The following is a 24,205-nucleotide window of genomic DNA, read 5'->3' as shown; positions in this document are numbered from 1 at the left end:
TTCAGGTAGAAAGAGGTGAAGGTGGTCTGACGATTCCATGTACCAGTCCTCAAAACTCTTTGAACCGATAGATTCTCCCTAAAAGTGATGTAGGGGCCAAGACCGCTCACATCATGAGCTTTAGGTTGTAGAACTGTCTTCTACATTAGAAGAAAAAATATATGCACTTCTGATAACCTCCCATAGCCAGAAGATGGTATTCTTGGACACTTCTTCCTTGTTCCAGCCAGTACTAACAAAAAGCCTTTGTGGAAATAGTAGCGTAGTGCCCAAACTGGACATAAGCGCATTTCACTAGGATCATCACTAACAAAATTTGCATAGGACAGAATCAAAAAGGACTCAAATCCGTCATCAGGAACTGATGGATTCTGAGTCTTAGCCATGAATTCTGGGACAAGTTCGAAGGACACTAGACTCCAGCCCCTTGAGTGTTTCACCTTAAGGCAAGCAAAAATACCGTCTTGAGGGTTAAAGCCCTATCCGAAGAACCCCTTCAAGGCTCATACGGGCACTAGTAAGAGGACTGCTCAAAACTTCGTAAGAGCATAGAGATCTCCCATGAGGAAGAAAGATCCACTTCTTTCACACGAAGAACTAGTCCTAAAGCAGACCAATAGCTCTCAATGGCTGATACAGAAAGGAGCTTTTCCATACGTAGGAAAATGAGGAAGTCAGCTACTAACTGAATAGAAGTTCCGACCTGAGAGAAACCCCATTGACGACTCCAATCACAGTAGACTGCCCACTTCCCCTGATACGTGGCTGTTGACGTTTTCCGGAGATATCCAGACATCTCTAACACTGCCCTGCGAGAAAAACCTCTTGCTCACAGGAGATACTGGATAGTCTCCCACCATGAAGATTTAGGGGCTTGACTGACTGATGATATCTTTCGACGTGGGGTTGGCAAAGAAGGCTGTGCCAAGGAGGAATCTCTCTCGGAGCTTCTGTTGAGTACCAGTCTGCATGTGGCCAAAAGGGAGCTACCACAGTCATCCTGAGGTTCCTGGAGGTCATTACCCTGTTGATCACCTGACAAATCAGGCAAAAGCGTGGAAAGGCGTAAACATCTAGGTTGTCCCACGGATGTTGAAGGATGTCTTCTGCCGCTGCCCAAGGGTTCGGAACTACTGAGATGAATACTTCCAGTTTCCTGTTGAAACAGGCGGCAAACAGACCCACCATCAGTATTCCCCCAAAGGAGAAACAGGCTTTCCACCACTTCTTGGTGCAAAGATCACTCTGCTCCCAAGAATTGACTCTAACGACTCAATTTGTCTGCAACTACGTTCCTTTTGCATGTAATATACCTGGCTGACAGAACCACTATGTGGTTTATTGCCCACTGATGTAACTGGACTGTCAGATCATGAAGATGGTGAGAGACTAGCCCCGTTTGTTTATGAATGCCACCACCGTGGTGTTGTCCAACATCACAACCACAGAATGACCTGCTACCTGATCTGGAAACTCCCGAAGGCTAAAAGGGCTGCTTTCAGTTCCAGGACGTTGATGTGAAGATGTTTTTCTTCCGGGTTCCAAAATCTTGAAGTCAAAAGATATGCCATATGCGGCCCCCACCCTTCGGTCACGGCATCCGAGAAAGAAGGATCTCTGGAAGAGGAGCATGAAGCGGCATCCCTATGGTCAAGTTCCCATCGTCCAGCCACCATGCCAAGTCCTGTCTCACCTCCTGTGATCATTATTTTTATTATTATTATTAAAATAGTTTAACCGGACCACTGAGATGACCATCAGCTCTCATGGGGCTGGCCCGAAGGATCAGGATGAAATACCAGGTCTAGGCTATAGGCCTAGAACTGGGACCAAATATAGGTCATTCGCATGATGATGAATAAATGAAAATGAAGTTTAAAAGAAAAAACCGTATAATGAACATGCTTTTACACCGAAACACATGTATATGATAAATATTTTTGCTCATTTCCATACATACATACATTTACTTGGTTTTATATTTTGTCTATTAAGTTACAGTTCTTCATGAATGTCAAAATTAGGATGAGTGAAAATGTATAAGATTCTGACAAAATTTCCCCCATCGATTTATTTCCAAAGGTTGATACTTGATGTTGATTATATTTTGGACAGCCACACAACACATGTTTGACTATTATCAACACTTTCCATTCTGGGCATTCGGGAGTAGGGCCATGTGGACTGTTCATCAAGTGTCCATGTGTCAAACAAGTATGGCCTATTCGCAGACGCGTCAGAATTACTTATGTGTCTCTCTCTCTCTGACATGATGAGCTCCAATTTCCAATACTGGATTTTTGATAGCGTAGTCGCTGTCTCGTCCTCAAAGGAGGAACTTCCTCCTTTGAGGACTCAACAGCGACTACCAAAAATAGGTTTTTCCTACGTCAAAACCTGTTTTTGTTTCAATTTATTACCTATAGGTTCCTTGTTCCATATATTTTGCCATTTATTTACAATGATTGTTTTTATATCTCTTATGTGATCACTAATTGGGATTTTTACATTTGCTCTTGCCATGTGGACTGCATATTATTATACAATTTGTGGAGTTCATATTTAATTTCCTGTACAATATTATTTTTTGAGTAGTAACCTTGAACGGCTTCTATAGCGCTTCTTGAGTCGCTGAAAATAACAAAATTACTGAATGATATTTGCTTTATAATTTTGATGGCTACTGCGATTGCACACAACTCTGCTGTGAAGACTGAGGCATTATTAGGCAAAGATAACTGATATGACTTGTTCTGGGATATAGCTGCATATCCTACTCCATGTGATTTAGACCCATCTGTATAAATCGCGTAATGTGAACGTTTTTGTCTTATATGATCTATGGTTTTTTGTCTATGGTGTTCTGGGGTATATGAACAACTTTTTGATAAGTATTTCAACTGTGTGCAAGTTCTTACTTTATTGTATTCATGGCCCAATGGGGTGGTAACTTCACTGTTGAAGGTACTTGTATATCTACGTTCAGTGACTCAATCTATTAGCTCTAACTGGGAAAGGAGGTGGATGACTTTATAAATATATCCCTTAGATCAAATAGATTTTTTGTTGGTGAATCACTTGTCTTGATTCTTAATGCACTTTTCATTGTTATAAACTCTCTATTGAGGAACAGTGGCAGTTTGCCACATTCGACTTGTACTGAGGAGACTGGTGAGGATCTAAATGTTCCTGTGCATATTCTTAGTCCTTCATTGTGAATTGGATCTAATATTTTCAGTGCTGCTTCTGACATTGAACCATATATTTCACTTCCGTAGTCAATGACTGATAATACTGTTGCTTTATACAGTATGGTAAGAGTATGTCTATCAGCTCCCCAATTTGTGTGTGATAGTTTTTTAATTAGACTTGGCACCCTTTTGCATTTTGATTTTATGTAAGTTATACGGGCTTTCCAATTCAGGTGCGCATCAAATATTAATCGTAAAAATTTTGCAGTTTGGCTAATTGGTATATTATGGTTTCTGATTTTTAACTCTATTTCTTCACCTTTTTTCCAATTTTTATCTTTATAAACCATGACAGCTTAAGTTTTTTCTATGGAAAATCTAAAGCCTACAGATGAGGTCCATTCATCTATTCTTATTATGGTTTTATTAATCATTCGTTCTGCATGCCTTATGCGTGATGATGTATAATATATGGCAAAATCATCCATATACAGGTTACTTTTAATTCCGACCGGTAGCACGTTACTGATATCATTAATTGCTAATGTAAACTGAGTACCACTAAGGACACTCCCTTGTGGAACTCCATACCCCATACCTCCTGTGATAAGGGGAGGTGGAAGAATGGAGAATCCCCCACAAGAGACCAAAACTCTTTCAAGCTCCACTGTAAAGAGCGGAGGCGAAGCCGGCGGTGAAGGATGAGCTTCTCTAAAGATGACAAGTGACCTAGAATGACTTGCCATTGGCGTGCAGGTTACTTCTGTTTCAACAAGAATGACCTCACGACAGTCTTGAACTTTTCTAGTCTCGAAACCTGCAGAATGGCAAATGGCTTAATGGATACCAAAGATGCCTTGCTTTATTCAAGAGTGCAAGAAGACAGAACAGAACAATGCCGACTTCGGTAAGTTGAGACAATAAGGACAATGATCAATCTTCTTCAAAGGTTGAATGAATTTCCAGAAGTCAAGGTGCCAAGATCAACTGTCCTTATCTCCTGACTTCAGAGAATGAATTGTTGCAATTACATCTATCTTGCTTGTGATGTGTCTGTTGGCCACTGAACTGAATGTTCTTCTGTCTACTCAAGTACATGCACTGCAATAGAGTAGATGAAAGGACACTAGAACTTTTGTTGACCATGGCACTACTGTGGTGTCGTTGCTAACACACCGAGGAGTATCTATCTTTGGATCTTGAGACTCTTGAAAGTCTAAAAAGAATGAAAAAATCTCTGGAGGAGGAAGAATAGTGTAACCATGGCACTACCTTGGCTACGTCGCCATCAAAGGAGTGTCTATTCGGACCCTGAGACTCCTGAAGCTGTCATAAGATTCACATAAAATTCTCTCCCTCTCGGGTTGTGGATTAACTGGTAATTGCAGTAGCAACAGCTACTGGTTACATCTCCCACTCCTCACAGGAACTCCTAGACACCACTTCTTGACTGAGTAGGAACCAAAAACAAGTTGTTGGAACTTAGTTTGGAGGTGCTGTTGATTTCCAGATGAATCAGGCAGAACGAAGGGAAGTTGTAAGCCCAAGACTTGAATAATGGATGCAAAAGATGTCTCCTAGGCGTCAACAGCATCTGAAGTTTCTAGGTCACCTAGCCAAGTACTAAGTAATCCCAATGTTTCTAACCATGGATGTGAAACACGTCTCCTAGATGTCAACAGAATCCGGTGCTCCAGGTCACCTATCCAAGTACATGTACTGACCTGACCCAACCATTGCTAATTTTGCTGATTGGATGAGGAGCTATATTTTCAATGTGGCATGGACGATACCTGTTATGCCCACAGTCTGTAGAAACAGAGCCTAATAGTATCAGCTTCAGTGTAGGCAGTCCCCGGTTTACAACGGGTCCGGCTTCCGATGTTCCGAGGTTATGATGCTTTTCAATTATATTCATAAAAAATTATTTCCTGGTTTACAACGCATGTTCCGGGGTTACGACGCTAACGACGCCAATCCGACTGAAGAAATATGGCTCCAAAATGGAAGAATCATCAAAATTTAGAGGTTTTTTTTAATGAAAAACTCAATAAAATGCAGATTACATTGTTTTCAATGCACCAAAAGCATTAAAAGTAAGGTTTTCTTTGGATTTTTGACAATTTTCGACAATTTTTTGGTTTACGATGATTTTTGCTTTACGATGCGGCGTAAGAACGGAACCCCCGCCGTAAACTGGGGACTGCCTATTGAAATTGAAGGACCAATTGACTGTCTTCCTAGATCAAACAATTCTTTGAAATGTCAAGGTGTCAAGACCAATTGTCACTGACACTGACCCTGGTGACTAAACTTGTTCATCATACATCCATATTCCTGGAGTGTGTCTAGTTGACTGCACATGCTGAGTGTGCTACCGCAAACCCGTGCACCCGCACTGTCAATTGGGGAGATGATAGGACATTAGCCCCCTGCCCCTTGTTGACTAAGAAACTACCATGGTACCGTTCCTCAACAACACTACGGAACACCTATCCTTGGATCCTGAGGCTTGGAGAGCTAAGATGATCCAGGTTATTGAGGTGCAGATTAGGTCAGACTAGGCTGGGTTGGGTTGGGTTAAGTACCCAACCTAACCTAACCCAACCTAACCCCTTGAAGAGCAGTTTGATGCCCTGGAACAAGAAGTTTCAGAATAGTGAAGTGCAGGTTTGGTAAGGTTTGGCTAGAACTAGTTATACTAGGCTAAGTACCCAACCAAACCTAACCCATCTTAGGCCCTTGAAAAGCACGTGACTACCTCCTGGTTGATGCCATGAGCAAGAAGTTCTGGTCTGGTAAAGTTAGGCTAGAACTAGTTAGGTTAGGCTAGCCTAAGTTAGGACCTGGGTGAAAGCCCTTCGGTTGATGCTTCAAGGCATGAAGTATCTCTGGAAGGAAGTGTGTACAACACTCCAAGGATAATTGTTATCTCACCATTAGGTTCGAATGGGAAGGAATGGGGAGGCCTTGTCAAAGACCACGGCCCCTCTTTCCATCTTCAAGAATTAAGCTCCATCCTTGCTAAGAACAGTATTGCAGAAGAGGGCACTGATGCTGTTGTAATGAGTAGGCCTGATCCATAGATCTACAGAGCTGGAACATACAGGCAGTCCCTGCTTATGGGCAGCATTGGTTAACAAAGTTTTGGTTTTATGGTGCTTGGCTAACAACATCATTAACCAGATTTTTGGTGCTGGTAAGCAATTTTCGGCACCGGTAGGCATTTTATCGGCATCAGCAGGCAGTTTATCGGTGTCAGTAGGCGGTTCATCTGTGCCAATAAGTGGTTTACTGGCGTCAGTAAGCAGTTTATCGGCGCTTACAGCATTGTAAATGCCATTTATTACCATAATTACTGTGATGATCTGGTTATCAACAATTTTCGGTTATCGGCATTCGGCCAGGAACGGAACCTCCCCCATCGTTAACCAGGGACTGCCTGTAATTCCGATTGCACAAGCACAAGGAAACAATCTTGCACATTCAATACCGATTGATCAATTCCTGTTTCGGAAGTGTAGGGTGGTATGGTTTTACAGAACTTCACTGTAAACAAAACCAAACTGTAGTCGAAAATGAACAAGAATCTGAAGAATTCCGTGCTGATGAACTGTAACTACCTTGGGAGTTCTCACGGCCACGTGACCGCAGTCAAGACCAATGTCGCGGCCGTACATGAGAAGAATTCTGAGGAGAGGAGTCATGTCCTCGAGGCCAGTGTGGCGAGTTTACTGTTGCAGGTGAAGCATGATGTGCAGGAACGTCATGGTCGAGAAAACGAGGTTGAGAAGGAGACCGTGGTCATACTCTCGGGAACCTTGTCGTCTTTCCTTCTTACTGTTGTCTGTCTAGTACTCACTTCTGTACGGCTGGGAGAAGAAGGAGTAACAATCACCTCAGGCAAGGCCTGAGCTGCTGCTACCTCAGGCAATGCTTGATCTGCTGTTTTATGAAAATCCATAATTTCATGGCGATCACGAGAAAATACAGCTGTGACTGAGCAGCCCTGTGGTTTCTTCATAGAAACGGCCATGGAATGTGTGCCTGTAACCTCCTTGGATGGAATATGGCCGTACTGAGATAAGCTAACAACCACCCTCACCAAAACGGGAGACAGAGAGCTAAAGTGTTTCTTCCTACGAACCATAGAAACAGAGCGGTCGATCCCTTCGAGGACTGCAACCCTCTCCAGTAAGGCCTGAAAAATAGAAGCAGTAGACAACAAGGACCGGTCGCATGAAGCTGGGATGGAGTGGCCGTATGCAGAACATCATATGATGAGGGAAACAAGGACGCAGCTATACGGCCAGAAGCAACGGCTGGTACACAGGCATTCGTCATGGAGATGGCTGCGGAAGTCATACGCGAAGATGTCACCGACACAGTAGACGAAATGTTCTTGGAAGCAAAAGAGGAGAAACGGGACACCATTAGATAAGAAAATAGTCCCCCCCCACCCATGGTTCTTTGGGAAGGCCTAAGGTCAACCAACACTCAAGGAGAGTAGAGCCATCTATGACTGAATCTGGAAATAAAAAACACATACCAAACCTCGTACCTTATCCAAGGGCGGAGGAGTGTCCTTACAAGCCCCCCAAGAGCAGGAAGAGAATCAACAGGACGAAAATCTGAACCCTCCTCAGAAACATCTATTGAGGAAACAACAGACGAACGTGAAGGGGAAAAATCTTCCAAGGAAGAAGCAGCAAGAAGACGATTTGGGGAAGGAGAAAAGGAACAAGAGGGAATGGCATCGTCCTCCGCCATCAAAGAGTTGAAACCCTCCCATGGCTGAGCAGCACCCTTCCTCTTGTACTTCTTCGACTCGAAACATCTCCATTGCTCAGGAGACCAACCACAACATTCAGAACAGGGGCTACTTACATTGGAAATGTGAAGTCTACACCTGCTACAAGTTACATGGGGATCAGTTTCAAAAGAAGCAATGTAGCAGAAGCAAGAGTTGTCAGCAATACCAAGGAACTTCCTTTGCTTCTTAGCATTAGGCTTAGGTAAATCATGGGTTTGCATGAAGATGAAGCAAACATATACACAAAAAGGCACAAAATTCACCACACAAGACACAGAACTTATAACCAATTGCAAACGAAATGGCTGGAAGAGAAAAAACCGGCTTCGAAGAGAGATGAGCAGCGCGCATCTGCTCAAGAAGGTGGTTAAGAGAACACTGGTATGTCACGAGTTTCTGTGGGACGAGAGGAGATTCCTCCCACTCCCCGGTCTCATTGGGTAACACTATGTATTATTCCACCATGCTTTGATCATATTACATCAAATTTTTTCATAATCGATATTCCAGGTGTGCAGGAGAATTTTCCCAATATAAAGGCCGAAGGTTTGGATTCATATGGGAACAATCAGAGTTTATTACAGCAATTCAACCTATCTCTTACACATGGAAGCAAGGAGGCACAAAATTGAAAGATTGTCGCCAGGCTAGCAGAGACGCTTCTCCTTGGAACAGTGTCCAGGAACATCATTCTTTCAACTTAGTTTGCCTCAGGGAGTAACAATGTTACTGCAGACTAACTCAACAGGACAGAGCAATGTTCTTTCATCAGAATGGTCTCTTTATCCAAAGGTCTACCAGGTGAGGAACCTTTGGGAAGACTCAAACATCAACCTGTTCAACAATGCCCAAAGAAAAATACCCCTAGTTTACTGCTCTCCATGCCAGGACCCTCAGGCATGGGCAGTCAATGCTTTTCTTCAAATGGGGTTGAATGCAAAGATAATTTTGATAGCTCCTCTGTAACCCCAAAGGGAATGGTTTCTCAAGCTACCTCTCCTGGCAGTAGATGTTCCCTGCCATGTGCCATTCAGGAAAGATTTCAGATAGCCTCATTTGAGAAGATTCCATCAAAACCTCCACATGCTTCATCAGACCATGTGGAGTCTGTCAACCATCTCTCATGAGCTAAAGGCTTTTCAAGAGTGACTTGGGAATCAGTCCTTAAGCCTAGAAGGACCTCCACTGTTAGTCTGTATCAACAACAGAGGTCAGTTTATAGATCTTGGTGCTTATCCAGAGGGATACCCAGCACCCATACCTCTGTAGACAGCCTCAGTAAGTTCTCCTGGTATCTCAGGAAAGTGAAACTGTTTTCTATACCAGAGATCATACGATTCACTCTGTTTTCTTCAATTCTGCGTCATTCAAACTTGAATATCGTCGTCTTCAGTTCTGTGTCATGCTAACTTGGATATCTCTCGTGATTAATTAGATTTGATCTGGAAATCCTAAAATCCTATTATGGTTTAGGATGGAATGTGGACATAGCCCTTGAGATTTAACATTACCTCAGTCTGAGCCTTTGGATAAGGGTTCTCTCAAGAACTTAACTTTGAAGACACTGTTTCTTTTAGCTCTTGCTACAGCAATTGTATTAGTGAGCATCAAGCCCTTTCTTGTAATGTAGGCTTTGTTCAAAGGGATGCCTGTCTCTCTTTTCTTCCATTGCATAGAGCAAAAATCTAGTCAAAATGAATGTCCTTCCCAGATTTGTGACAGTGCCTAATTTAACTACTTTAGTAGGTAATGTAGAAAAGGCTTTGTTATGTCCAGTTTGAGCTCTATGGGCTTATCTGGACAGACTTAAACCCTTATGAGGAGGAGTTAAGGATTTATTCTGGGTGTTAGGAGGCCAAACACTCCATGTCCATGAATGCTATGCCCTTTTTTTATGTTGATTAATGAAGTCAGCAAACACTGAGTTGAATCCTGAGCTTTTACCATTCTTGAAATTAACGGCCTAATGATGTCCACGTCATTAGCACATCGATTACTTTTCTTTAAAAACTTTTGCTAGAGAAAGTTGTCAATACAGCTTAGTGGAGTAGTAACTCTTTTTTTTGCCTTGCATTATTTGCGAGACTTGAAATTTCATATAAGAATTGTAAAGCTCTTGGTCCTATTGTTGCGGCAGGGACAATTTTCTCCTGATCTAAATATAAGAGTAACCTTCCTTTCTCTCTTATCACTAGTTGTAAGGAAATCCCAGAGCTGAGTTTGGGGAGTATGAAGGTACCCACAAGTGCATAGGAGTATACCTTCATATCTGAAGGTAGTTATTATCTTTAGTTCTAGACTGTCTGTTGCGGGCTTTCAACTCTAGCACAAGAGTCACCAGTAGTACTCTATGAGACAAGTTCTTTTTCCCCATAAGGATCCTCTGACAAGTCTCAATGCGAGGACCCTACACCGTCCCATGGATCCACCATCTGGTAACAGTATTTACCAAGAAGGATCACACAACAGGCAAGAATGTTTAAAAGCTTTTTCCCTTTTAAAAAAGCTTTTAGTTCACTTGGCTGAGCAGATGTCTCTATGTTTGCACTAACAACCATCCTCATTCAGTGTGGCAGTCAGCTAACTTCAACAGATGGGAAGATTCATCACAAATAATGAAAATTTATACAATAAAATTAACCCTTATATACCATGTTAAATATACATTAACAGTACCCCGAAACTGGGCAGACTTTAAGGTTGCCCAACTTGAAATATAAAAAACACATCACTGGTTAGAGGAAGATATGCAAATGCACATGGCAAAAGAAAAAAATTCTAAAAATTTTTTTGTACCTTCACAGGAAGTTGAAAGTAAATATTTCCAACTCTGTGCAGGCCTCTTTTCCAAGACACTCATAAAAATAAGCTAAATTTTGGGAGTTATATATACATGTTCTTTCCACTATTCATTTTTTCCTTTATATTGCAAAATTACAATTACAGTTCACATAGTATTGAAAAAGATGAGAACTAAAATCAGTAACAATCCCTGAGTATATTTATGGACGAATATTGACGAGATGTACTGGGATGAGGAGATGTAGTACATCCCCCATAAAATCTCAAGCTACACTATTCTCCCTTGTATCCTCAGCTAAGATGTGAGCATTGCCATATAGTCAATTATGGCCCATTCAAGCGATCTGAACATTTTCCCACAAAATTCATTCCAATATCAAGGCAAAAAATAATGATTATCATATGATACAGCCCACTTCTCCTCTTATGCCATTATTGTGCATCAAAGGATGCTTGCCAGTACAAAAGGGTTAATTATTTGGATGTTTACTATTAACGAGGAAATCCACCCAGCCTCCCCACATCTTAGTGGGTGGTCATGAACTCTGACTTGAACTTAAACATTCTAACACCAGAAACAATCCATCCAGGTCAGCCAAGCACTTTCTTTTTATTTATTTTGAATGCCAGTCGCACCTAACGGCAGGATGATGTAAGCTACCTTTAACAGTAGGTAAGTATCCAAATACAGTGACCTCTCGTTTAACGCGGGAGAGGTTCCAAGACCGGCCGCGATAATTGAAATTCCGTGAAGTACGAACAGCATATTTATTTATTTAACGTGTACAGTATTTGGACTTTTTAAAACCCTCACTGTACTCTTAACAACCCACCCTTTATTCTATTAATAACAGGGACAACTGTTAAGCAATATGACTTCAGTAGGTAAGTTTACAGTACCATATAACAGGGGCTAATTTACCGTTGTAAAGTAGCTATAGTATATGACGTGATTGGCAAGCTTTAAATTTTAAAGAATACAGTATACATACAGTAATAATATATACAGTAATACAATACAGTATCATGTTACTGTACTGCATTACATGTAATACAGTACAGTAACACTTATGATTAAAAAAAAAATAAAGATTGTTACTGTACTCACCACAAAAGAAGTTGAAGTAAAACTTGAATGAAGATGGTGATGAATTTGCTGCGCAGTAAAAATGATGACGACGAAGGTGTTGATGACTTTTACTGCGCAGTCAATGATTGTATTTTATGTCTCTCCAGACGGCGGTGCCATTTCCTGGGGCACCTCTTCCACTTCTTCCGCGGTTTCCGAAGGTGTAACCGTAGTAGCAGCGGCAGGAACTGGCTCTTTTTGGCGAGGCTGCAAAAACATTGTGATTGGCAGTTGCTGCCGCTGCTTCTTTTTCCGGTCGAAGAGCATCTTGTAGGGGGCCATGACGTCATCGACCATGTTGCAGAACTGAACCAATCAAACCATATCGTCGTCCCATTCCTGCGACCGCTCTTGCAGTTCCTTAGCCAGGTTGCAGAGCCTGGCGAGCCGTTCCAAAGTCAAGCCAGTTTGGGAGACAACTTCTGTTTCTTGCTGCGCTGCTTCTTCTTCTTCTTCTTCGCTCGCCGACTTCGTCAACTCTTTGAGGTCTTCATCAGTTAGTGGCTGGGAGTGGCAGTCTAGAAGTTTGTCGACGTCGCCCGTGGTCATGTCTCCAAAGCCCTCACCTCCAAGGATTGCAGCCAACTGCACAGCTTTCTGTACTGCCGAGTGTTGGATTTCGGCAGGTGTAAATCCTTTGTCGTCGTAAACAACCTCGGGCCACAACTTCTTCCAGCTGGCGTTAATGGTGGCAGGCTTCATTTCTTCCAATGCCTTGTGGATATTTTGGAGGCACGTAGCAATTGTGTACTGCCGCCAGTATGCCTTCAAGTTGAAATCGTCGTCTTCTTGGGCGGCATCCACGGAAGCAACCAGGTTCGCCAGGGCATTCCTTGTGTATAGGGCCTTGAACGCCCTAATAACTCCCTGGTCCATTGGCTGAATAAGTGACATCGTGTTGGCCGGTAGGAACTCAACCTGAACCCCCGAATACAACAGATCAGTAGCATGGCCACCAGCATTATCCATAATGAGAAGGACTTTGAATGGCATGCCCTTTTCTACTAGATACACCTACACTTGTGGGATAAAACACTGGTGGAACCAGTCGGAGGTCAGCATCTTCGTTATCCAGGCCTTTGGATTGTGCATCCAATGTACAGGTAGCAGATTCTTGGGTTTTTAGACTTGTAAATAAGTCCTGGCTTTAATAAAAATCCCGCAGCATTGCCACACATCACGAGGGTCACACGATCCTTGTATGCTTTAAAGCCAGAGGCTTTTGCTTCCTCTTTGAACAAGAAAGTTCGTGAGGGCATTCTTTTCCAAAACAAGCCCGTCTCGTCCATATTGAAAACTTGCTCAGGCTGATATTCACCTTCAGAGATAATCTTCTTCAAGGTTTCATTGACATATGTTTCAACAGCGACCATGTCAGCCAAAGCAGCCTCGCCATGCAAGGAGGCGCTTTTTAGGCCGTAGTGTTTCTGAAACTTTGCAAACCACCCTTTGCTAGCAGAAAATTGTAGTTTCTTACGTAGTGAATGACTGGACGTCTCTGGTTGCGGATCATCTACATCTTCTTCATCTTCTTCTGCTTCTTTACGCTCGCCACTGTCGTCCTCTGGTTCCTTAGCGGCGAAGGTCTCGTATAGGCTCCTAACCTTTGTTTGGATAATGTTCGTATCCAAGGCTATGTTCTTCTTTCGGCAGTCGGCTATCCACAGGGCCAAAGCAGCTTCCATACAGACGATGGTTTTATTACGAGCCGTAACCACTCTCTTCGCTGACTTGTTAAAGGTGATGGCAGCTGTCTTCCTAATCTTCGCCTCGTCCTTGTAGATGTAGCGAACGGTGGATTTGTTCACGCCAAAATGGCAGGCTACAGCTGCGAACTTTCTCCCTTCCTTCAAATGAAGGAAGGGAGAAAGTTTCACCTTTTCAGCGATCATCATCATTCTTCGATGGCGTTTAGGCTCAGTACCAGCCTTGGAAGAAGCAGCACGCTTGGGAGCCATTGCAGGGGGTGAAAATTGGAGCAAAGTTCAACAAAAACCACAAATGAATCACACAGCACAGCGTAAAGAAAACCGTTTGGCGAGAAAGCTTGAAGCAAAGTGGCCGCGAGAGAGAGACAAGGGGAGATGCTGCAGGTTCTGAGCATCAGTCTAAGCACCAATCACAGGCCCAATTAGAAATCGGGAAGCTGTGATTTGTCGTCTCCCTCCCATGCACCAATCACAGCCCGTGTTACAACGCACTTAGTCACCGAGATGGTACGCTTTGTGTTTTCCCAACAATGGAACACGCGGTACTGTACTGTATAGGCATCACTTTCCATTTATATGCATCACTTTCCACATGGTTTTTTTTTTTTTTTGTCATAGGAGTTACAAGTGCAAATATCTGGTTTTTTGCTATTGTACACTTGTTTTGTTGTTCTTAGACTAGGAAATACTATTTATTATTAATATTTTAATGGATTTAATGAGAAATTTTCGGTGTTCATATATAGCGATTTTTCTCCAGAAAATCCGCGCTATATTTCCCATTAATATATATTAAAAACTCTGCGAAGTCGTGAATTCGCGATAATCGAATCGCGAAGTAGCGAGGGGTCACTGTAATTATTTTTATCATACAAATTTCTATTTTGGGCCAAAAATATATCCTGATACTACCATACAGAGTATGATACTACATGAATCAATAAAAACAAAAGCATAATTCTAATGGACTGGGTAAATAAACAAATCATTCACATTACCTGATCCTGCCAAAAAGGTGGCGTAGTTCCAAAACTTCTGTTTCTCAAAAAATGCAATAAATGACAGCTTGAGAAATTTATAGAACCATTCTTCTGTTGCAATGCCTGTCTGTCTATCCATGGTACATTTTCTCTCTTCTAAAAAATAAGGAGAAATTACAATTTTGAAAACAATAAATATTCTCACAGAGATAAATTTCCTACCTGCTATTCATTACAACCTGTATTCTAACAGTAAATCTCAAGTACAGTATATATCTTATAAAAAAAAAATGGCAGGTATGCTGATATTATGGAGTGGAATGGAGTATGGGTTTTAGGCCAAAGGCCAAGCACAACAACCTTGCATTAATTCATAAAACAGTAAATAAAAAACACAAAAATTTTAGCCATTTCCTTTGCCAAGAAATGTTTCTCAGACAAACCTTCACAGAAAAATAGAAAATCTGTCTCACTGGGTGACTGGTATGCCTGGATAGTAAGGTCCAATGGATCTCCACTGTGTCTACCAGAGTACAAACTCCATTCCCAGACTAATAAACTGATCTGAATAGTACCCTCTAGTGCCTTCTAATGCACTCTATTACTTCTTTTCGTTAGCAGCACCAGATATATGAGAGTACAAGATTTCCCTCCTAATATGTAACCTCTCAATTATCTGGATTAATATAACCAAGCCTCTACTGGATATGGGCAAAATACAGATAAGCACAAGCAAATAGCTCTAAGTGTGTAAAACAGCAACTCCATACCCTTATTCCGCCTACCTTGTCAATACCACACTCAGTAGGCTTATAAACAACCATCACACTTTAAACTTAAAACTTTATGCAAAATGCAATTGTCTACCTTTTCCCCTGTATTTGTAATAAAATATACTGTATAAAGAGAGTAATCCCTCAAATTCCAGATTAACAGAGCCAAGGACCTGTTGCATGATGTCGAAATCCGGATACTGGAGAGTAAAATAATCTAGGGGTGTGCATGGGTAACTCCCTACCCTTCCTCATCTAACACTGTCAATACAGGCAGTCTCCGGTTAACGGCGATCCAGTTTTACGGCATTTGTCTAGCGATGAAAATTGGCAATTTTCGGCGCCGAAAATTGCCGACTTCCACTTATTGGCACCAATAATTGGATATTGGCAGCGACACATACCCAACAGAGGCATCGATAACTGAAAATTGGTGCTTTTTGGCGCCGATAAGCCCTGAAAATTGCTGAAAAGGTGACAAAAATCGCAGATTTTCGGTTACCATCACACTCTCAAAATGGAATCCCCGCCGATAACGGGACTACCTGTACTAGATAGTGATAAACATTTAATATTCTTATAAACATCAACCATCACACTTGAAAGTGTAAACTTTAGGCAATAAAATAATTATTTACTTTATTTTCCCATATCTGTAACAAAATAAACTCATAAATACACTTAGAAACAAAAACAGCAACCCCCTTCTTTTTCTCTCGTACACAACACTTAGTTCAGTAGGCCAAACGTTTTTCATCTGCAGCTGTCAACACTAAATATGCTTATCAGCAACAACCATCACAAATTAAACTGAAACTTTATGCAAAAAGCAATTATCTACCTTATTTTCCAATATTTGTGTACAGATGTGTACATGAGAAAAATGTAGTGTTAAAAGTTAACTAATGTTTGAAATAAAATACCTTGATATTTCAAAAATGTTAGTTTGAGTTCATTTTTTTTATAGTAAGCCATCATTCACAGCTTGTTTAACGATGGACTTCTCACAACACAGGAAAGTCATGAGGAAGTCCATCACTTGTAGGTGATGTGAGCATTAAGTTCTCCGGATTGAAGTGTGAGGGTCTTATGAACTACAAATAGTGGAGCTGGAATTCTGGAAAGACAGAATTTATATAATACTGTAAAAATCGAGTAACCTTTGTGTGACAGAGTTACCTATATTGGTGCAGAAAGCTAAATTCCCTATTGTAACTTTGGAGGTAGTCAGTTTGAAAAGAGAAAAGACTCTTAACTCATCTCATTAGCATGTGCGAAAAAAACATTTTACAGTTTTTGGTGAAGAGCCCAATCGAGTAAACATTCAAGTGTTTTAGCTGTCATATACATATTGGAGATTTGTTGGTGTTTTTCGTGTCTACTGACTTTGTGGATTGGGTTTTGGATAAAAGGGAAAAATGTTGGTGCATTAATGATCATTACGCATGTATGTTAATGACTGGTCACTTGACTGATTGTAGGTAGTGTGAATTGTTATGCCGGGTATCCAATAAAGTATTGTTCACAAGAATTCAGAGGAAACCTGTACTAGTTGTAGACTGATTGTAAATAAAAAGAATTAGAGAATAAACTTAGACTAAGTAGCAATTATGTGATAAACTTTCCAAAAATTGCTTAACTGGACTGCTGCTCTCTCTTGATTTAAATAGCACTAGCTCCCAAGAGACACCATGACATTTGCAACAAAATAAACTTTGTAAATTGCACTTAAAAACAAAAAAGGCAACTCCCTTCTTTTTCTCTCATAAGCAAAACTTAGTTCGGTAGGCTACATGTTTTCCACTGACTGTAAAATATATTGTTTTGTTCACAAAAAAGTACAGTAAACCCATATGAAACACGATACAAACCTTCAGTCTTTACGTAGGAGACTTACCCATTGGAGGGAGAAGTTTAAGTAAATCGCTGAACAGACTGATTTGGTTCTACCCACCCAGGAATACCTTCCTGGTCTGGAAGAGCTGAGGAAGGAATCCTGCACCTCTTGCTGGTTGGGTATATGGGATGTTGCAACTGCTAGATTTCTGGGCTTGACGTAATAGTTGTGTCATTACTTTGAAGAAGGCCTGGAGGAACCCAAGAGTGCCGGAGACAATAAAACTTGCTAATAAAACAAACGGGTTTGTTTCATTGTCTATCCCTCTCTCCCCTTGTCTGGAGAGAGAGAAGGGGAGACGTTCACCCGATCAATCTACAAGATGCAAGACAATGCACCTGTCAATGTAGTCACCTGCAGAACTTGTCCATCCAGTATGTGACAGCTTGCTACCTACCTCTCTGTCTTAAGAGACAGATTAGTAAAAGAGAAAAGGGAGGAGACCATTCACTCACATACAACATCTCTAGCTTACCAAACATCTTAGACAAGATGCATTTGTCCCATAGGGAAGCCAGATGAGCCACACGACCTGTTGGGCAGCCACCACAAGATCCAAGGAAAAAATGTGTCCAAGGATTTGTCAGCAACGTCCCAAAGGTAACACAAGGTAAATGTGGTCTGACATGACCACATACCATGCTCATATTACCTGCTGAACTGACGGGTTCTTCCAAAATGCAGTGGAATGGGCGATGCCCCTAACTTTGTGATCTCTTGCGGACTGAATTCAAAGTAGCATCTCATCTTTACCATTACCTACAAAGTTCTCTAGGGAGGGGATCAAAAAGGAATTGAATTTGGAGTCAAGAGTCAACAGATTCTGAGTCTTCACTACAAATTCTGGACTTCCTGTCTTTGCCGAAGCCAAGGCAAACAAGAAAACAGTCTTGAAGGTCAGATCCCCGTCCATTGACTCTCTCAACAGCTCTTACAGCAAAAGCCAGGCTCCTCATTATGAGAGTCACGTCACACTTGGGGGGCCCAAGGTCCCTGGGTGGACAAGACTGTTTGAAGCTTCCCAGAAGCATAAAGATCTTCCATGAGGACAAGAGATCTAACCCCTTCATCCAAAGGACTTGGCCTGGTACAATACTGCTGACAATTTTTGCAGGTATCCAGACATCTCCTTCGTTGTGCATTGAGAAAACCCTCTCTCACAGAAGATTCTGGATAGTCTCCAGGCATGAAGTGCCAGCCCTTCCACTACCTGTTGATACCTCTTGACACACAGCTGGCACAGAAGGTTGTGCCATGGGGAAATCTCTCTCATGACCAAAGATAACAGAGCTGGCAGCTCCAGATACCACTCAGTCTGTGGCCAGTTGGGAGCCACAACAGTCAACCTGGGATTCGGGGTGATCATGACCCTGCTGATCACCTGATGAATTAGACAGAACAGAGGGAAGGTGTATGCCTTTAGGTTGTCCCATGGGTGCTGGAATGCATCCCCCATTGCAGCCCATGGGTCTGGCACAATTGAACAAAACACCGGTAGCTTCCTGTTATACCAGGTCATGAACAGGCCTATGATAGGAAGACCCCAATGATTGAAGTCACTCCACAAAGTCCTGCTGTGAAGTCCATTCTGTCCCTATCCCCTAACTTGAGCAACTGAGCTTGTCTGCCACCACATTCCAAGAAGCCGCAATGTACCTGGCTGACAGCTCCACTGAATGCGTTACCACCAACTCATGCACCTGCACTGCCAAATTGTGCAGCTGGAAGGAAACTATCCCTCCCTACTTGTTGATGCATGCCACCACTGTGGTGTCGTTCATCGCCAACACTCAGCGTCCCATCACACAGTCATGAGACTCGTGAAGGGTTAAAAAAAGCTGCCTTGAGCTCCACAACACTGATGCGGATGTGTCTCTTGTTGTGTGTGTGTGCCTAATCCCTTGGTCAATGCATCCAAAAACGAAGCATTTTGTAAGGGGGAATGCCCAGTGGTACCGCTATTAAGAGTTTCTGGTCATCTAGCCACCAAGCCAGATCTTTCCTGACCTCCTCTGACAGAGGAATAGGAAAGAAAGGAGGGTCCCTCACAGGAGACCAAACCTCCTTCTTTCTTTACTGAAGGAAGCAGAGGTGAAGCCACCCATGAAGGACCAGTTCCTCCAAAGACGATAGGTGACAAAGAACAACTTGCCATTGATGAGCATGTTGTTCCTGTTCAGACAGGAACTTTAGTGCTACCTCTCTGAACCTGCTGACAAGCGAGTCTGAAGGGAAGACTCTTGCAGCTGCTGTATCTATTCAGCATGCCCAGATACTTTACCCTCTACTTGGGTGTGAGATCTGACTTCTTGAAGTTGATCACCACTCCCAGGTCGTGACAAAACTTGAGAAGATGATCTCTGTCTTGGAGTAACTGTGGCAATGACCTTGCCAAGACCAGCCAATCGTCCAGGTACAAGCAGTACCCGGTTATCGGTGGAGGTTCCGTTCTGAGGGTGGGATGATAACTGAATATAGCCGATAACCGAAAATCAGCGATTTTCGGGGCTTATCGGCGTTGAAAAGTGTCATCTTTTGGTTATCGGCACCTCTTTTAATTACGTACCGGTGCAAATTTTCGTAGCTAGACAGGCGCCATAAAACTGAATCGCCGGTAACCAAGCCCGCCATTAACCGACGACTGCCTGTACCTCAAAAGACGTATGCCATGCAAGTGGGCCCAAGCTGAGATCAGTGAGAACATGTGAGTGAGTGGTTGTGAGCCTGAAACAAAGTGCCCTGAACTGGAACACCGTCCCCCTGAGTGTAAAGCAGAGGTATTTGCAAGACCAATGGATTGGTATTTGAAAATACACATCCTTCAAGTCCACTGAAAGAATAAAGTCTCCCGCTCTGACAGAATCAAGAACTGAATGCACCAGTTCCACCTTGGACTGGGACTGGAGAACAAATTGGTTCATGGGGGGAGGTTGATGACTGGTCTCCAGCTGCCTGTCGCCTTCTCCACTAGGAACAGGTGACTAAAAACCTGGAGACTGATCATTCACGACTTCCAAAGCGCTTTTCCTGAGCATCGCATTCACCTTTTCCCAAAGGGCAAGATCCTTCTGAGCAAGGAATGTATGTTTGGAACCAGACCAGACTGATAGCAAGGGCTGGCAGAGACTCAAAGGGTAGCAGATACCTTACCCGAAGGATATCTACTAGGTCTCTGCTCCATATCACTGCTACACTGTCCACTTGTCCCCTCTATTGGCAGCAAGTGAGGAGGAATGCTGCCTCTAGCATCCTCCACCCTACCTCTTGTCCTTGCTCCCCTACCTGGTATGGGAGGGAGTCTGAAAGGGGTGCAACTTTGTGTCTTTCGCTACAGGGGTAGAAGCAGCCTGGGTAGCTCTATGAGGGGCCGAGGAAACCTGAGACTTTCTCTGACCCGAAGAGGAAGGACCAGCCTGACCAGAAGGTTAGGCTGCAGTGCCACGTGAAAACCTGGAGGTCTTTACCACTACCTGGTGCCTGGACAACAACCTTGTTGTTTTTCACATGCCGCCTATCCACCGTGTCCTGCTCCACTCTCCTCTAGCAAAGAGGGAGACAGAACCCCTGATCGCCAATGCTGACGTGGATCCGGCGAACCTACAGATCTGAGACAATGCTGAGTCCTACCTTTTCAAGACTAGGTTTGCTATCTGGTGGGCAAGGTAGGTAATGGCCCTACCTCCAGACACCATCAGTCTCCTAAAGGTCATAAGGTTGTGTCTTCTTCTGGGGTACAGGAACCTGAAGAAGAGGAAGCAATCTTGGCCACCAGCAAAAGGGAGACTCCCTCCACACAAAACTGCTCCAGTGACAGACCGGGACACAGATGAGTCAGGTCTGAGTCAACCTATTTGGTAAGCATTGGGCACTCCAAAGGAACACAGTATTTCCTCTGGTGAGCTAGAGGCAGAGGAAGTGTCTTGCATGAGCAGCTAAACCAAAGCAAATTCTCTTGTCCAGAAACAAGAGAATTCACTTGGTCTAAGGCCCCATCAGCAAGTCTAGACCAAGCTAAGCTGATCAAGACCCTTGGTTCCTTGTAGGGTCCCCAAAAAAACTCAATGGCTGATGAACAGTCCCCAGGGAAAGCCAAGGTCTCTTCCTCAGGATCATTATAATACTGAATCATTCTAATGATCTCTGTAAAACGCCTCTATAACTTGGGGGTTTCCGAGTCCTGGGGCATAGGAAGAGCAGAGTGGGGTGAGGGAGCACCTGCACGCTCTCTGCTCACTTTCCCCCACTGGGTCATGCTGGCAGCCCAGACCAGGTCCGTAGACCTGGGTTCCTTGCCGGACTGTATAGGCAAGTGTCAGGTTTAGCAGTTGTTTAGCTGGGACAACCGTTTGCCGATTGTTCCCTAGGTATGGTTGTTATACCTGTTATCCTGATCTTGTTTTTTGTTTAGGTGAGTTGACGTCTGTCGGATGGTGTCGGACTTTGTCAGTCAGGTTTGTAGCAGCGAGGAGTCAGCAGTTGGGTAGCAGCAGCAGGTATGCTTACCTGGGAGTCAGTTTTGGAGCAGCAGCAGGTGATTACCTGAGACTCTGTTTTGGATGGACGACTTTTTCTGGATCCACATCCTTTGGAACAACCTCATCAGTGTCTGGCCATGTCCGTTGGCAGCAAGTGGCTGTCTCGACAACTCCCCTGAGTTCGTCTGTGTGTGGCTTCGTCCGCTGGTAGCAAGTAGCTGTCTCGACAACTCCCAAGTTTGTCTGTGTGTGGCTTCGTCCGCTGGCAGCAAGTGGCTGTCTTGACAACTCCCCTGAGTTCGTCTGTGTGTGGCTTCGTCTGCTGGCAGCAAGTGGCTGTCTCAACAACTTCCCTGAGTTTGTCTGTGTGGTGCTTCGTCCGTTGACAGCAAGTGGCTCTCTCGACAACTCCCCTGAGTTCGTCTGTGTGTGGCTTCGTCCGCTGGCAGCAAGTGGCTGTCTTGGCAACTCCCCTGAGTTCATCTGTGTGTGGCTTCATCCACTGGCAGCAAGTGGCTGTCTTGACAACTCCCCTGAGTTCTTCTGTGTGGCGCTTCATCCGTTGGCAGCAAGTGGCTCTCTCGACAACTCCCCTGAGTTCTTCTGTGTGGCGCTTCATCCGTTGGCAGCAAGTGGCTGTCTCGACAACTCCCCTGAGTTCTTCTGTGTGGCGCTTCATCCGTTGGCAGCAAGTGGCTGTCTCGACAACTCCCCTGAGTTCTTCTGTGTGGCACTTCATCCGTTGGCAGCAAGTGGCTGTCTCGACAACTCCCCTGAGTTCGTCTGTGTGTGGCTTCGTCCGCTGGCAGCAAGTGGCTGTCTCGACAACTCCCCTGAGTTCGTCTGTGTGTGGCTTCGTCCACTGGCAGCAAGTGGCTGTCTTGACAACTCCCCTGAGTTCGTCTGTGTGTGGCTTCGTCCGCTGGCAGCAAGTGGCTGTCTCGACAACTCCCCTGATTTCATCTATGTGGCGCTTCGTCCGTTGGCAGCAAGTGGCTGTCTCGACAACTCCCCTGAGTTCATCTGTGTGGCGCTTCGTCTGTTGGCAGCAAATGGCTGTCTCGACAACTCCCAAGTTCGTCTGTGTGTGGCTTTGTCCGTTGGCAGCATGTTCTGTCGTGGCAGCTTACCTGTCATGATATGTTCAACGATTTCTGCGGTTGTTTCAGTTTCAGTAGCTGGCCAGTGTAACTGCAAAGTTTGGTCTGTTGTGATTGTAATTGTTAACCCTGTTGTGGTTGTGTTTGTTAATCCTGCTGTGGTTATTATAATTACTGAGGTCATATGTTTATTTATTTACTGACTGTTTAATGTAATTTATTATGCTGCTCATGAAATGTATATTATTTTGAATAATGTGGGGTAATGACTTATTCTTAAAGCCGGCTCATTTTTTATTAAGTGTGTAATTTTGATGTTGATTCATTTTGAATAAGTGTTGCTTTATTGCCGACTCATTTTTCAGTGTAACTATTTACTTTTAATGCTGACGCATTTTGGATAGTAAATGTTAAATTTTGCTACAGAACCATTTTTAGTGGTTATTTTTAGGAACCTGACTCATTTGTAAAAACTGTAAATTCTGTATATAAATTAGTGTTAAGGCCACCTTTTGGTTTTATTTAGCTCCTTCCTCCTTTGTCTGCCCCAATTTCTGCCGTCTTTTCTCAGTCCTGATATTTTTGTTTTAAAAGAACCTGATGAACCTAAGAGTGGTTCATAACAGCAAGCTACCAGGACTGGTACTGGTGCACCAGAGGTCAGGAGAACCTCAGGCAGCAGTTGCTCCTGTGCACTCCGCAGTGGTACTAGCAGCATCGCTAGCAAGAGACCCGGTAGCCCTCGCTGCAGGAGAGAACTGGATGCTGCAAGCTCTACAATACTTCCTGTGGGCAGGCAAGGCAGCCTTCTTCCTCCACTTGCTAGCTTTGGAAGAAAGGGAGGAGGCGACAGCACTCGACGATGAAGACGAAGACGAAGGCAACAACGATGACTTCCTTCTCCTCTTCTTCAACTTCTTACTGAGGGCAGCTTTTGTCAGCAGCGTGTGGAGGACATCATCAGATGACAAAGTCAATGGAAGCACCTGGGAGCGCACCACTGAAGGGATGTGCAGTGTTATCGACGATGTGGTGGTAGCCCTCGAGCCGGCGGATACCGTAACTATAGAAGTCGTCACTGTTACAGTTGAAGCCGTGACTGGAAGGCCTTGCACAGTCTTCAAGTGAATCATCAGACCAGACACACTTGGCTCCCCTGAGAGGCCTAAGGAGGGCCAGAGCTCCCAAAGCCCCTTGGTCACCATAGCACTTACAATGGTCAGGTCAGGTTAGGTGAGGCAACCTCCCTACACCAAGAGAACAAGCATATGCCCAAGTACACCTCTCCAAGAGGCTCTCTGTTGACACAGCAGCAGGAGTCGGCAAAAGAGAAACC

General features: G+C 43.6%; 1 protein-coding gene across 1 annotated transcript in view; it reads right to left on the bottom strand.

Annotated features, from left to right (window-relative positions):
• LOC136850568 (DNA damage-binding protein 2-like) overlaps positions 1–24,205 on the bottom strand; it is a 336,700-nt gene that overhangs the window by 274,935 nt on the left and 37,560 nt on the right. The window contains exon 3 of the mRNA XM_067124193.1: positions 14,643–14,780. Within this exon, the coding sequence (XP_066980294.1) occupies positions 14,643–14,780 (138 nt within the window). The remainder of the gene's footprint in view (positions 1–14,642; positions 14,781–24,205) is intronic.

Source organism: Macrobrachium rosenbergii, chromosome 22 (genome assembly GCF_040412425.1).
Source record: "Macrobrachium rosenbergii isolate ZJJX-2024 chromosome 22, ASM4041242v1, whole genome shotgun sequence".
In the NCBI taxonomy this organism is placed as follows: Eukaryota; Metazoa; Arthropoda; class Malacostraca; order Decapoda; family Palaemonidae; genus Macrobrachium; species Macrobrachium rosenbergii.
This window is presented reverse-complemented; position numbering and strand designations above follow the sequence as displayed.